At 58.5% G+C, this 14,791-nt stretch overlaps 1 protein-coding gene across 1 annotated transcript; it reads right to left on the reverse strand.

The window, feature by feature from the left end:
* Nucleotides 1-911: 911 nt before the first annotated feature.
* B9D1 (B9 domain containing 1) lies at nt 912-13,305 on the reverse strand. Its single transcript, XM_047708938.1, has 7 exons — nt 13,113-13,305; nt 11,457-11,525; nt 9,791-9,902; nt 5,887-5,983; nt 5,141-5,203; nt 1,558-1,625; nt 912-1,226 (listed from the first exon to the last, which is right to left on the reverse strand). Exons 1-7 carry the CDS (start codon nt 13,173-13,175, stop codon nt 1,084-1,086), a joined length of 615 nt encoding a protein of 204 aa, XP_047564894.1. The 5' UTR covers nt 13,176-13,305; the 3' UTR covers nt 912-1,083.
* Between the last annotated feature and the right edge of the window lie 1,486 nt (nt 13,306-14,791).

A 14,791-nucleotide genomic window follows, 5' to 3' on the forward strand; every position in this document is an offset into this window, starting at 1 on the left:
CATTCAGAGAAGAGGGTCAGAATCACAGGAATGTTGCAGACGCCAGACCACGAGTCGCAGAGCACACAGGGAGCCGGTTGCAGGGGGGCCGGGGGACCGGCTGGGCTGCATAGACTTCCGGTGTCCAGAGAGCTAAGTGAGAGGAGGGGCAGGGCAGGGTGGGCGCAGTGCTGTTGCAGGGCAGCGTCCATGGACGGCCAGGGCAATGGGGGGGGGGTGGTGAGGCTGGTGGTCTTGAGGCTGGGCGGCGGGGGCTTCGTGGCTCCCATTGAATCGAGCAGCCCCATGTTGGGGATAGAGATTACTTGAAAAAAATAAAATCTTTAAAAAAAAAATGCAGGTGGAGAGCAGATCAGGGGGCTGTGGGCCCCATGCCCGGGAGAGAGGGGGGACAGGCTGGGAGGGTGACTGCCACAGCAGTGCCGCGGGGACCTGTGTGTGGACGGCTCCACTACCCGTGTGCTGAGTGCTGGGTGCTGGGTGCAGGGGCCCACTCTCCTCCCCTGCCGTGAGCCCAGAGAGCTGGGATTCCAGCAGCTTCCAGCTTCTGGGAGGATTTCAGCCCTGGTGTCTGGGCTGCGGGAGGCCTCTCCCTGAGGCTACCATTGATCTGATTCTCTTCTCCTTGCACAAGGGTCACGTGCTCCTGAGCCCCAAAACCTTGTCATCTCCCTCCGGTGTTAGGGAGGAGTGTGGGGAGAGTCGCACAGACCAAGCGGGGCTGAACCAGAGCTCACAACCCAGGTGGCTGTCTCGTGTGCCTCTCCGGGCAGCTTCTGTGCCCTAAGCAGTATGGGGCGGAGGACAGGTCCTGGTCCAGCTCAGGGAGGCAGGCAGGCCGGCCCCAGTGACCTGCTCCCAAGGAGTGGGGGGCAGGGCCAAAGGGAGAGGAGGCAGCTCCGGGCCTGGGCTCTGGGGAAAGGTGATGCTTTATTATATAAAAATCTGCCCCCACCCTCCTAGCCCCCCCGAGGCTGCACATCAAGCAGCCGGATCCCTGGCCAGCTCTCCAGGACAGCCCTGCGTTCTCTGGCGGTGGCATGGCCAAATTCAGTGGCTGTGGCCATGGCCCAGTGGGGGCCTTCACCGGGGGATGCCCTGGGGCGGGCTGGGCCCCGTGGCGCCCTGTGTGTCAGGAGGCCCAGTGTCGTAGCCCAGCTTCCTCATGTCCTTGGTCACCACGTTGAAGAGGAGAGTGACAAAGCCCTGTGAGCGCACGCGGGTCACTGGGGAGAGAAGGCGGCATCAGCCAGGCTGCTCTGGGGTGTCCCAGCCCCAGCAGTCTCTCCTGTAAAATGGGAATGGCCAGCTGGCCCATGCCCCCCCAGGGAGGTATGGGGGCTGCACCAGGGACCGACAAACCTGGCAGACCCTCTACGATCCAGCCAGGCCCAGGTGGGAGCAGTGCTCAGGGGAGAGGCCTGGGGTGTTCCCACAGTCCATCTTGTGCGTGGCAGGTCCCCGGCTTCCACCCTGTTTCCTAGGGGTCCACCCAGGCCCTCCCGGGCTCCAGCTTGCCTGTGGGGAGGGGGTGGGGTTGAGGGGATCAAGCTTTACCTTCTCGGCCTTCACCCTGGGCCACCACCTTAGGGTCTGTGTACTCGGGCCGGCGTCCCATGAACCAGCTGGGAGGACAGGAGGACATGGGGTGAGCAGGTCCTCGGCCTGGCTATCCCTCAGACCGGCAACGTGGGCTCTCTCCTGGCTTCAGAAACCAGCAGCCCTCCAACCCCTGCCCCCAGGGCCCGGCCCTTCGCAGAACCTTTCCACACCCCCGCCCTCTGCTGGAGAAAGGTGAGGCTGGGTGCCACGGGCAGCATCCACAGAGGCCCAGCAGGCTGCCCCCCAGGCCTGAGGTGCTCTGTGCCCCACCCCTCCTTGGCTGCATGCCAAGCTTTCCCATCACGATCCCCCGTGGCTTTGAGGGAGATGTGGGGCTGGGGGCACAGTGGGAGCCCAGGTGGAAATCCCAGAAAGGGGACAGCAGCTGGGGGCGGGCAGTGTGACACGCCCTCCATCCTCCCGGGGGGAAGAAGGGCCCCATCCTGGAGTGGTGGGCAGAGGGGCCGGATCTGGGCTCTCCACTTTCTTTTTTAATAGTGTGGGATCCAGGACAAGTCCCTTCCCATCTCTGAGCCCAAGCCCGGCTTCCTCCCGGTGGTATGGAATGAACTCCCAGAGCTAGAGAAGGCGCTCTGGCAACTGCAGTGGGGCGGCGGGGCGGGGGGACAGGACAGTCCTCCTCTTATTCATGGCTCTCGCTATGAGGTTCAGGTGCCCCAAGCTGGATCCTCTCACCCCAGTCACAGGTGAGGGGTGCGGCCCTCCGGGACCCCCGACATGCTGGCTGTCCACCCGTCCCTCCCAGGAGCCCGGATCTGTAAACACCCCCATCTTCCAGAGGCTGAGAGCAGGACGGGCACGTGCCCGAGGCCACAGGCAGAGAGGTGTGGGCTGGATGCTTAGGGCTGCTGTCCCCGGGCCTGCCACTCCAGGCCCCACAGCCTGTCGCAGCTCCTTCCGGACCAGAGGCCGCGCCTCCGCCAAACCCACCAGAGCCCAAAACAATCCGGGTGCACATTCCCCGCGGGGTGGGCCAGGCAGGCGGGGTGTCACCGATCCAGGAGCACCTCCAGCCTGTGCTGGGGGTCCTGCGCGGGGAAGGCGGGGGGGAGGCCAGTGATGCAGCTGGGGGCAGTGGAGGCCCCAGGAGGCCCCTCGGTCTGTCTGTCGAGGTTCCCACATTCCCAGAGCAGGCTCCGCCCGGCCTTCCGGCTAAAGTGGCTGACCTGGGAGGGCCGGGAGGCCTGTGCTCCACCCCAGCACCCCTCCAGCACCCCCACCCTCCCCATGGCTGCCCAGCACCCTCCCCCACCAGCAGGCCCTCCAGCTCCACGCTGGAGTCTCCTCTTGGCTCAGGCCACCCCTCCTGGGCCAGCCCCCCGGCCCCCGGGGTGCAGCCTCCAGCGAGGGCACCAGTGTCCACTGGGTTCTGCCCAGGGGTGGGGCTCCTGTCTGGATGATGCCGGACAAAGCAGTGACTGCCCCCTGTTGTCGGTAGGCCAGTAAGGGGGCTCACTGGCTCCAAGCCTCAGGAGGGGGATGGGAGGGGAACTGGGAAGCTAGGGTTCCAGCCTGGGCTGGATGGCAGTCCACTGCGTCTGTGTGCCTCAGTTTCTCCATCTGAGGAGGGGGGGGTCTCTCCACCTCACAGGCAGGGGAAGCAGCCACCGCTCTGTCCTGAGGTCTACAAGGACAGGCTGTTCAGGGTGGAGGAGAGTGTCCAGCCAAGAGCTGAGGCCAGGAAGGACCCTGTGCGCTGGAGGACATGCGGGCTGCAGGGAGGGCCGGAGGTGAGCAGGGCAGGAGAACTCGGGGTCGCCCAGCACCCTCGCTAAAGTTGATCCTAAACGCAGAGATGTGCTTGATGTGTTTCTAAAGCAGCGTGTTTAGGAAAACCATTTTTGTCACTCTGTGAAGGCTGGGTGGGAGGTGCTGTCATGGGCTAGATAACGGCCCCAGCAGTCCTTGTCCCTGGAACTTACCAACGTGACCTTATTTGGGAAAAGGATCTTTGCACATCTGACTAAAATAAAGATCTTAAACATGGGGGGGTTGTCCTGGGTTATCTGGGTTCACCCTAAATGCCCCCTAAGTGTCCTTCTAAGAGGGGGAGGGAGAGGGAACACACCCAGGGGAGGGGGTGACACGTGAGGTTGCACACATGACCACAGAGGCAGAGACTGGAGCGATGGGCCCCAAGCCTAGGCAGGCCGCAGCCAGCAGAAGCTGGCCAGGAGCAGATGCTTCCCAAGAGCCTGGCGGGGGGTGCAGGGGTGGTGGGAGGAGCACGGCCCTGCGGGCACCTTGATCTCACCCCACTGATACTGGTTTTGGACTGTGAGACAATTAAGTTTCTGAAGCCATCGAGTTTGTGATCGTTGGTTACACCAGCCCCAGGAACTAATACAGGGCTGAGGGGAGGAGGGCAGGCAGGGGGGCTGAGCAAAGGCTGGCCTCTATGGACAGGCTCTGGGAAGATTTTGACCAAACCACCTTCGCTCATCAGACCATTCCCCACTGTCCGGACTGCAAACACACGCCTTCCCCGGGGGAGGCTGCCCACTGCCCCCAGCTGCTAGCTTCTGGCACTGGCAGAAACACCCAGAAACTTGTCCTGCATGGAGAACCCTTTTCTCAGAGGGACATAGCCCTGAGACCCAAGGTTCCCTCAGATCTGTGGGGTGCAGAGCAGCACAGACGCCACAGCCGGGACAGCAGCATGGGCTCAAAGCCCTTAATTCTTCCTGTCCCCACTAATGGGCACGGCCCCCATTTTCCCGACAGTTCCGCAGGTGGGTGCTGTCCCCAATACCGGCCAGGCCTGCGGCGGGGGGCCGCTCGTCAGCTGCACCTGGGCACCCGGGTAGCCTTCCTTCCTCCCCACCCCCATCCTGGCTGTGAACAGAGGGCCCACTCCTGGCTGACCTGGCGGGGAGCAGTGGGGGCTCACAGCCAAGCTGAGCGGACAAGAGCGTCTGTCACCAACCTCAAGGCAGTCGGCCGCCCTCTAAGCCTAGACGTGGATGTAGTAAGGGGAAAGAGGCTCCCTGCTTCCCTGGTGTCTCCCCCACACTCCCCTTGCTCACCACCTACCAGCGACACCACATCCATGCTGCTCCGAGCACACTAAGCCCATGGACCTTGCTCTGTTTCCTACACCTGGAATATTCCTTCCCCAGATCAGCCACACTGGCCCTTATCTCCGTTCTACTTTCTGTTCGGATGTCACCTCCTCCAAGAGGCCTCCCACACCACTGTATCCTCCTGTGTCCTTTTTCATGTTTTAATGTCCTATTACGTCATAAGCATCTCCCCATCTGTCGAGAGCTTTTGCTCTGCCCTGGCGCAAAGACCAGTAACGGGGCACAGAGTATAAAGGTGTCCGGCCTCGTGCGGCTGGACCAGCGGCTGACGGGAGCCCACGGCCCCCATTTCCCGGGGCCCCAAAGACGAAGCAGCTGGGAGACCCGATGAGGTTACCCAGTGCAAGTGAGGGAGGACAGGGACACCCCTCCCTCCCTCCGCTCTGACTCCCTAGGTCAGAAGCAGGCGCTGGCAGGAGGATGTCAAAACTCACCTCGTAAACTTCTGTAGTTTAGACGTGGATTCGGGGACAAACATGGGGATGGTCCTTTTGTGCCTGAAACAGATGTTTTCATGAACAGATGTGCTGAGTAACAGAAAAGTGGTGGGACTTTCCGAGCGCCTGGTAAGCAGGAGCTGCCGGAAACGGCCCAGGGTCCCTGCGGGCCCGGCATCTTGTCAAGGCTCGGGATGGTGCTGGGGTAGAGCCATCACTCCTGGGGGCCCAGCTTCCACTGGGCCCCTCAGAAGCCCTGTCTCCCACATCTCCAAATCCTCCACCATCTCCAAGGCCCGGTTTGGATGCCCTTCCTCCAGGAAGCCCCCCGCGATTCCCTGCGCCTTCCCCCCACTGCTGCCCCCTGCCCTAGTCCTCCCCGCCGAGCCTGGGGTCCTGGCCCTCACTGCCCAGCCCTCCCTCCTCTCCACATTGCCTCCCCCCACATCCTGCACCTTCTGTCTCAGCAACAATACTCCGGACGTTTGGCTGTTCTACTCTAGGCGAACTCCTGTCATCTGCATCCCAGAATCCTGTCTAGAGCTGTCACTGCGCGTCTCTCCGTGTCTCTACTCCTCTGGCAGCTCCCGCTGCCCAGGCCCCAGGGGACGCCAGCACACTTCCAGCCTAGCAGCAAAGTCTGTCCCAGGAAAAGCCCTGCTGGGGATGCCCTGGTCCTAAACCAGCATGGCCCAGCAAGGGACGGACTGTGGCCCAAGGACCTGGTCAGAGCCAGAACCCACCTGCCGGGTGAGAAAGGCACGTGCACTGCCCCGTAGCCTCGGACCACATCGTTCCCAAACACGTCTGGTCCGTATACACTGAGCACGATCTGCGGCCCTTGGGAAGAACAAGACAAGGGGTCAGCAGGCGGAAGGTGTAGGGCAGAGAACAGGAGTGGACACCGGACCCCTCCCCCTTCTCCACTAAGGGCTTCTGCCGACCCAGAATCCAGGGAGGCAGGCGGGGACAGCAGTGGGGAACGCGACAAGTGGGCGAGGTCCCTGGCGAGGCCCAGATGCCCGGCAGATCCTGTGCCTTGACAATACAGGGAGGACCCCCGAAGACACTCTTCTCCTCGCTCAAGGCACAGGGACCCAGCCGGGAAGTGAGCAAAGGGGCCGCTTCTTGGGAGCTTCCTTTCTGATACAGGTGGTCAGATTCAAGTGTGGGCTTCCCAGGTTTGCAGCCCACAGGGCCTGGCTTTGGGGTGCCGCGGGGGAGGTCAGAGGGAAAGAAAGACCTTCCTCACATTTTCCTTTAAGTGATCGCCGATCCCACCGGTTCCCTGTAAACATGGAGGTACATTGGGTCCTTTCTCCAGGGTCAGTCTATTCGTCCTCTGAAGGCAGGGGAGAAGTCGCTGCCTGGGGTGAGGCAGGGAGGCCTAGGCACCTGCGGCCTGTAGGACAGGCCTCAGGCCATCGGACAACTCACCTCCCAGCCTCTCAGGTCCCTCACCTCTAGGTGACCTCCGTGCCCTGCGTTAGGTGCTCGGTGAGCCTAAGACATGGGTTCAGGGCCTTTCCCATCACTCCCCCTCCCCCAGAGGGAGCCCCTATTCCGACTTGAAGAAAGCGCTCCTTGTAAGCCTTTCCTGCCAAAGAAGGCATCCCAAACATGGTACTTTGGTTTTACCCACTTTTTTAAGGGCTTTAATTTTGAGAGCGAGAGAGCAAGCGAGTGAGCGAGCACGGGGAGGGGCAGAAGGAGAGAATCCCAAGTGGACTCCAAGCTGAGCCAAAACCAAGAGTCAGACACTTAACCCACTGAGCCACCCCAGTGCCCTGGTTTTACCCATTTAAATGAATAAGTAAAACCTTATACAAATGGAATCGTAGAGTCTGTTTATTGGTACCCAGCTTCTTTAATTCAATGTCGTGTCTGTGAGATCTGTTCAGACTGTGTCTTGTAGGGGATGTTGCTCGTTCTCAATGCAAGAGAACATTCTGGCTCTGGGCAGACCAGGAGGACAGAGTTTGCTCCGGTGCCGATGGGCATGTGGGCAGTTTCTCCTTGGGGAGCCCCCAGGTGGTGAGGCTGTGAGCTCTCGTTCAAGCCTTGCCCCATGCACGCACACGGCTCTGCTGGGCACGCGTCCCAGACACCCCCACACCCCTGCCAGGCCCTGGAGTTCCCGTCACACCACGTCCTCACAAAGCAGGGCTCCTGGGGCACCTGGGTGGCTCAGTGGGTTAAGCATCTGCCCTCGGCTCAGGTCATGATCTCAGGGTCCTGGGATCGAGCCCCGCATCAGGCTCTCTGCTCAGCGGGGAGCCTGCTTCCCCCTCTCTCTCTGCCTGCCTTTCTGCCTACTTGTGATCGCTCTCTGTGTGTCAAATAAACGTATTTAAAAAAAAAAAAACAAAAACAAAGCAGGGCTCCTCAGTTTCCCTGATTGGAGTTATTTGGGCGTGGGCACGGGTAGCAGCTCACCACAGCTTGCCTTTGCCTTCACTGCAATCTTTCTCATTGAAGTAAAGCCCTTGCTCTGTTTCTCTGTCACTTGGATGCCCTCCTCCGTGAAGGACCTGCTCGGCCTCTTGCCTGTATTTCTACCAGTCTTTTCCTCATTGATGTGCCGTGTGTATGTGTGTGAATTCCGTGGCCTGTCTTTGCAGCTGTTATATTTTGATATTAGAGTAAAGAATTTCTTTTTGATATATCATTTTTGAATCACGTGTGTGCGCAAGAGAAGACACAGTCCATTTATTTTCATACAAAAAGCTACTGGTTTTTGCCTGTGTATCTCTTATCCAGCATTCACACCAACTTATTATTTCTAGTAACTTATCTGTGGGTTATTTTGCAAATTCTACACACATAATGTCACTTGTGAAAAATGACAGTTTTATTCTAATTCTTATGCCTTTTGTTTGTGGTGGTAGCAACAAGGAAATCGTTCACCATTTCACTTAGAAAAGCTAATGTTTGCTCTAAGTTTTTTGTAGATAGCCTTTATCAAATTAAGAAAGTTTCCTTTCAGGAGCCCCTGGTGGCTCACTTGGTTGGGGGTTCAACTTTTTTTTTTTTATAAGATTTTATTTATTTATTTGACAGACAGAGATCACAAGTAGGCAGAGAGGCAGGCAGAGAGAGAGGGGGAAGCAGGCTCCCCACTGAGCAGAGAGCCCAATGCAGGGCTCCATCCCAGGACCCTGAGATCATGACCTGAGCCGAAGGCAGAGGCTTAACCCACTGAGTCACCCAGGTGCCCCCCAACTTTTTTTAAGATTTTATTTATTTGATGGAAAGAAAGAGATCATGAGCGGGGCGGGGGTGGTAGAGGGAGAACCAGACTCCACACTGAACAGGGAGCCTGATGCTAGACTTGATCCCAGGATCCCGGGATCATGACATGAGCTGAAGGCAGATGCTTAACTGACTGAGCCACCCAGGCACCCATGGGGGTCCAACTCTTGATCTCAGCTCCGGTCACGAGTTCAGACCCCACAGTGGGCTCCACGACTTAAAAAAAAAAAAAAAAAAAAAAAAAAAGCAAGCTTCCTTCTATTCCTAGTTTGTCAAAGTTTATCATGAATGGATGCTGAATTTTATCATCGTTTCTACATTTATAGGGATGATCGTGACTTTCCTTCTTTTTAAAGCAGTGAATCACGCTGGTTGATTTCGGATATTATATAAGCTTTATATTTCTGGAATAAACCATACTTGTTCATATGTTATCCCTTTTACATCCTGCTAGATTAGGCTTATGAATATTTTGAGAGTTTCTGTAACCATGTTCAAGGTCGGGAACGATCTGGGGCTGGGCCGCAGCTCCCAGGCTCCACCAAGCGCTCTGAGGTCTCTGTCCAAGTTGCAGGGATTTTCCTGATTTTTCCGCCCCGAGCCCAGAGCAGCTGTCAAAAGCCTCCGTCAGCCTCTAAGTCACCTCTAAGGGAATCAGCAAATACTCTCGGGGCGATGTGAGTGGGATCACGTCTCTAGATTTCTATATTCTCCGGGATCATGGCCTGGTAAATCTCTAATACTTTGCTAGCTCTCTGAAACCTTGGAATAGTTGTGTTTTGTTTTTGCTTTTTACTACTGTATTTGCCTCTGTGAGCCTTCCTCAACAGCAGGAGATGGCCCACCATCCAGTGCCCTGTCCCAGGAAGCCTATGGAAGCGTTCTTACTCGTGGATAATGACAAGGAGGACCGCCAGGCAGCCCCTGCTTCAGAAACCCCATACCCAGCAAGCCTAGGCCCTAAGCCACATGCAGCAGAGAGGCTCAGACTGTGAAATCAGATGGGCCTGAAATCCAATCCATGCTCAGCTGCTAGATGTAAAGCCAAAGGCAAATGATGTTACTTTTGGGCCTCAGTTTCCTAACGTGAGAAAAGAAACAGAGAGTGATCTGTCCACCGCATAGGCCGAGCCCACCTGGGCCACAATGGCCATAGCCTGGGGCCGCACTGATACTCTCTGAGCTTCCTAAAGGTCAGCTCTGTCGCCTGTCCACGAACCGGGGTAGGGGTGGTGGGGGGGAGGTGGAGGGAATCGGCCAGGTGGCAAGAGAGCGGAGGACGGGGCTGTCGCAAGGGCCCAGGGGATGGGCAGAGAGGAGCTGGGTGTGGATGGCCCTGGGGGCACCTCCCCCCGCCCCCACCCGGGTGTCCCTGCAAGGCCCCTGTAGACTCACAGCCGTAGGGGTTCGTGCTCTTGAAGGTGACGTCGATAGGGAAGTTCCACACCAGTGCTCGCCGCACATCCTGGCTCTTGGACGTGATCTGTGAGATGCCCTCCTCCAGACCCTGTGGGGACAGGGACGGCGACAGCTGGTGCCCATGCTCCGGCTGCCACACCGCTTCCCTGACCTGGGTGGGCAGGTGGGAGGGCTGTTTTCCTCACTACCTTCTGCCATCACGCTAACTTCCCATGCCTGGAACTCAGGCACCAGGGCAGCTCCTGAGCCTCTCTGGGTTTCACTTCGTCGGATCTGGCTTTGTCAACACCCAGCCCAGGCCTGGGTTCTCGACCCTCGCCAGAGGAAGCAGCCGCGGGTCATGTCCCTCTTCGGTCATGGTCACATACGTCGGTGCACGTGTGTGGGCGAGCTTCTCTATCAGGAAACGAGGCTGGCCTTATGTCTTCCTCTACCCACCAACCTATTCGTAGCTCCCCTGCCGAGCACAACTCCTCAAACGAGATGTTCACACTCGCCGGCCCCCATTCTTTCTCGCTTCCCTCTCGAGAACCCATTTCCGTCTGACCACAGGTGCCCGTGCTACCGAAGAGCTTTTGGCAGGGAGCACCAGGGACCCCAGGGTTGCTGTATCTGCGCACATTTCTCTGTCCTCAGTTTACCTGACCCAGCAGCAGCACTGGACACACTCCGCCTGCGTGGCTTCTGGGACACCACAGTCTTTGGGTCTTTCCTCCTCATGGTGGGGGGGCCCAGTGTTGCCCTCGCCACTTCCTCTTCATGTGGGGGAGAGGGACTCCCAAACCCGCAGCCCGGTCCTCACTTCTGACCTCCAGAGCGCCACGGCCCAGCCTCCACTGCTGACCCTGCACCCCGGCTGGATGTCTACCGGGAACCTCAACCTCCAAACATGCCGGGCAGAGCTCTGGAAAGTTCTCCCAGATCTGGCTACCCAGTCTTCTCATCAAATGGCAGCTCTGCTCCCAAGTGCCCGGGCTAAGAAGCTTCGTGTTATTCTTAACTCCTTTCTCCCGTGCCCCACATCTGCCCAAGAGGAAACCCTGTTGCCCCCACCTTCACAATATACTGGAAATTCGAGCGCCTGCCGCACCCCTGGTTCCGCGCCTCATCTACGTGCTGTCTTCGCACCTCTGTTTCTGGCAGCTGTCCAGGGTCTCCCTCTCTGGCCCTTGCTAGTATGCTAGAACATACTAGAACACTGGTACTTATTGTCTGTCTCGCCACACAAGGTTGTGTGCTCCACAAAGACTGGGGCTCTCGTCTGGCTGTCTGGGGGAGACAGACTGCTCTGAGGCAAGTCTTGCAAGGAGAGCTTCTATTCTGCCTTCGGGCTCCCCAGAGTCCTCCCTACGGGCTAGGAGAGGGCTGGAGGCTCTATGGGCTGCCCACACGTTCCTCTTCAAGGCCACGTGCAAGCTCCCGGGACGGGGCACATGAGCGAGCGCAGCTTTGATCCCGGGAGCCCGCTGATGGCTGCATTCCCTGCTCCAGCTTTACCAGGAACAAAGTCATACTTGGAACCCCCTGAACTCAGTGTCTACCTCTCCATGGGTTCTGAACTGGGAATGGAAGGGGAAAGGTGGACACCTTCAGAAACCCCATCAGTCATGGAGCATAAGGGACACCCGAGGGCCCAGCTTACCGCCGTGGGGGCCCAGTCCTGGCCATACACAAAGCAGTACTTGCAGTAGAGATCATCATACTCCGGAAACTGCGGGAAGAAGCACACACAGCTTGTGATTACGGAGACCTGTGGTGAGGTCAACGTGTTGACTACGTAAGGGCAGCCAATAGGAATTCTGAGCACCAGGCACCTGGAGTGGGTCTAAGAAACAGCCAGGGCTGAGGACACGGGGTGCAGCATAGGGGCTGGGGCCCGAGATGTGGGAGTCCAAGAGACAGTCCCAGGCTGCTACTGCCGTTGAGCCTTTGCCTGAGCTCTGGCTTCTGTCTGGCATGCCCTTCCCATTACTCCATCTGGCAAACTCCGGTTCATCCTTCAAAACTTACCTTCCAGGGAGCCCGTCCTAACTTCCAGGCTGTTTTAAGCTCCCCTCTGCCCCCCCACCCCTGTCCTGGCTCTGTCAGCCCCTGGTCTTTTCCTTTATCAAAGCTCTGATGGCTTGTTTATTTCTGTCAACCCCATTTGACTGTGAACAGGGAACAAGTGTGATGACGTTTTTGTGTCCCCAGTGCCTGGCACAAGGGTCGGTCCAGAGGAGGTCTGAGGGAATGGTGCCAAAGTGAAAGGATGCTGTTGGGACATGAAGCCTACAAGAGACTGGAGCTCAAGGCCTGGAGAGAGGGAGGGACCAGAAGTGACTGGGAGGCCCCGGGAGGCAGGCATGGGTGCTGACAGTGCACAGACGTGATCCAGCCCAGCCAAGAGCCCCTAATGGGACAGAAGAGAAGAGGGGAAGGTAGTCATGGACACTAGGCCAAGGGGCAGGTGGATAGGGTGGGAGCATGGAGACATGAGCCCAATGAAACAGGGAGGCACGAGAGACCCAGAAGTTTACCCAAACCATCTCACTTAATCCTCACAATAATACAATAAACACCGTCTTCCAACAGCCTGAAAGGGTAATGCATCAAAGTTTTGGAGGCAGGCAGACCTGGGTTCAAATACCAGCTTTGCCGCTCTGTTTGGGCAAGTGTCCCATCTGTAAAATGGGGACGCTAATAATATCCACTTCACAGGGTTGTTGCGAGGACCGAATGAGCAGTGATGGGCACCAAGTCTGGCTCAGGGCGAATTCATGGTGAACTTATCTATCTACGACCAATGGTTCTTACAAAGTGTAGTAGCGTCCCCTTCTGTCAGACTGACCAGACTCTCCCCGGATCTTTCCACCACCCCGGGGCATCGCTGGATCAGATTCCAACAGACCACCTCCGTTCTGACCCAAATTCAAGGATCTGAGAGTTCAGAGCGCAGAGCATTCGAGGACCGAGGCCCAGCGTCCTGGTCGAGTCTCGGCTCCCCGCCTTACACCTACGTTAGGCTCCTGTCCGTGACTCAACGAGCTGGACACGATCCGAACGGGGTCTCAAAGTCTTGGCCGAGCGTGTCCTCGGCACGAGCTCAACCTCTCGAGGTCGGCTTCCACCCGCGCACATTGGGGCTGAGGATTCGCAGGCAAGCCTCTCAAACGCTGGTTCCCCTCCCCCGCCTAACCGTGGGAGACAGGCTCGGAGGAACGACGCACCTCTCCGAGGCCACGCGGCAGCCCTGGAGGTCGCGGGATGGGCCTCCGGGGAGAGTGGGGTAGGGCGGGCGAGGTCCACGGCCGCTCACCTGGGCGCTCTCCACCTGCCCGTTGACCATGAGTAGGAAGACGCTGGGACCCGCGGCCGTCATGGCCAGGCTGGGGGCGCCAGGAAAGGACCCAAGTTGCGCGCGGGATTGCGGAGAGGCTCCGGGTTGCCCTGGAAACCGACGGCGTGGCGCGTGGGACACGTTTCTTGGGATGGGACCTTCGCTAAGGCAAGCGTGTATGCCGTAGTGCGCAGGCGCAGCCAGCGGCGGCTGGTGTGGGGGCGGGGTTTCGGGGGCGGGGCTTCGCGGGCGGGGCTTCGCAGCCCCACCCTCCCCACCCTTCTCCGGGGAAGCTGGGGCAGTCCACGAGAGCTGGGTTAGAGCGTGGGCCTATTGCGTGGAACCTAGCCACGCCGCGGTATCAGACTACACTCCCAGGGAGTGTGTGTCCACTCGGCTTCGGCCCCGCCAGCCCCGAAGCGCAGAGGCACTCCCTGACTCAGGCCGGTCGGAAACCAAGTGATACAGATGCCTTCCGCCACGAGATGGCGCTGTGGCGCTACCGGGAGGACTGCGGAGGGGGAGACTGCTGGGCGCAGGTGCACCAGTACCACCGCGAGTCGGAAGTAACGCGCGAGGCCCGCTAGGCCCACCAGGGGCGGGGCCGCCCGGGTTCTGGAGAGTCCCCAGCTGGGGCCCAACAGCTGCGTGCGCAGGTCAGAGGGATGCTCCCTTGGGGGCTTTTGAGGACCCCTGCCCCCCCAAAGTTTATTAAACAAACTTGAGAGGGACCTCAAAAAAATCTTTAGTCCAAGCCACAGCTCCTCCATGTGAAGGGGGGAAACTGAGGCCCACGGAGGGCTTAGCACCTGGCATCCCAGCCATCTAGCCATCGGAAGAAGAGTGAGCCTGAGTCCACGGCTCTGCCAACTTAATGTTCACATGACAGTTACTCCCTGGCTGCCCGGAGTAGGTCATAGCTTCTGTTAACACATGTATTCTGTCCCTCTTAGCACTCACCATGGTTTATATGACTCGAGCTAGTGCTTGGCTCCCCTCCCCTAGACAGCCCGCCTGTTCCAGGAGCCCAGGGGCGACGCTGATCTTGTGTTCTGGTTTCGGGGCACATCGGAAGCCCTGGTAACAGTGTTAGATGAATGAATGAAGGAGAATCACAGAGGGGAGGTGGCTGGGCTACAGTCACAGCAGCAGGGAAGTAGCTGAATCAGGGTTCACTGCCAAGACTTCACAGACTAAAGAGCCTCAATGCCTCCTCTGTCTGGTCCTGGGCCAGTTCTTGGCCATGGTGTCCAAAAATGGCATTAGAGACCTTAGCTCTGCTCCAGGAAAGGAAGGGAGGCACAGGTGTATAGATTTCCAGGAGCTCAGGCCTCCAGCAGGGACCCCAGGTCATGATGCCCCTGCAGCAGCCAGTTGCTAACTTGGAAGCAGGCCAGGGGGCTCCCTTCAGGCACCTGTGCAGGAGAGGGAAGGAGAAGTTCAAAGTCAGCCCAGACCCACCAACCACTCCGGGAAAGGTGAGCAGAGATAATGAATTGGGGGAGGGGGCTGTGGGCAGCCAGGGTTCCCACGTGTGATGGAAGATGCTGAGGTTGCAGAGGGCAGATGGGTGCGGGCTCCAATGCGACCACACACGGAGCTCAGAGCTGGGGTGAGAGTTGTCTGCCTTTCCAGGGACTTGGCCATATCCCTTCCCC

This window comes from Lutra lutra, chromosome 16, assembly GCF_902655055.1.
Source record: "Lutra lutra chromosome 16, mLutLut1.2, whole genome shotgun sequence".
Classification (NCBI taxonomy): domain Eukaryota; kingdom Metazoa; phylum Chordata; class Mammalia; order Carnivora; family Mustelidae; genus Lutra; species Lutra lutra.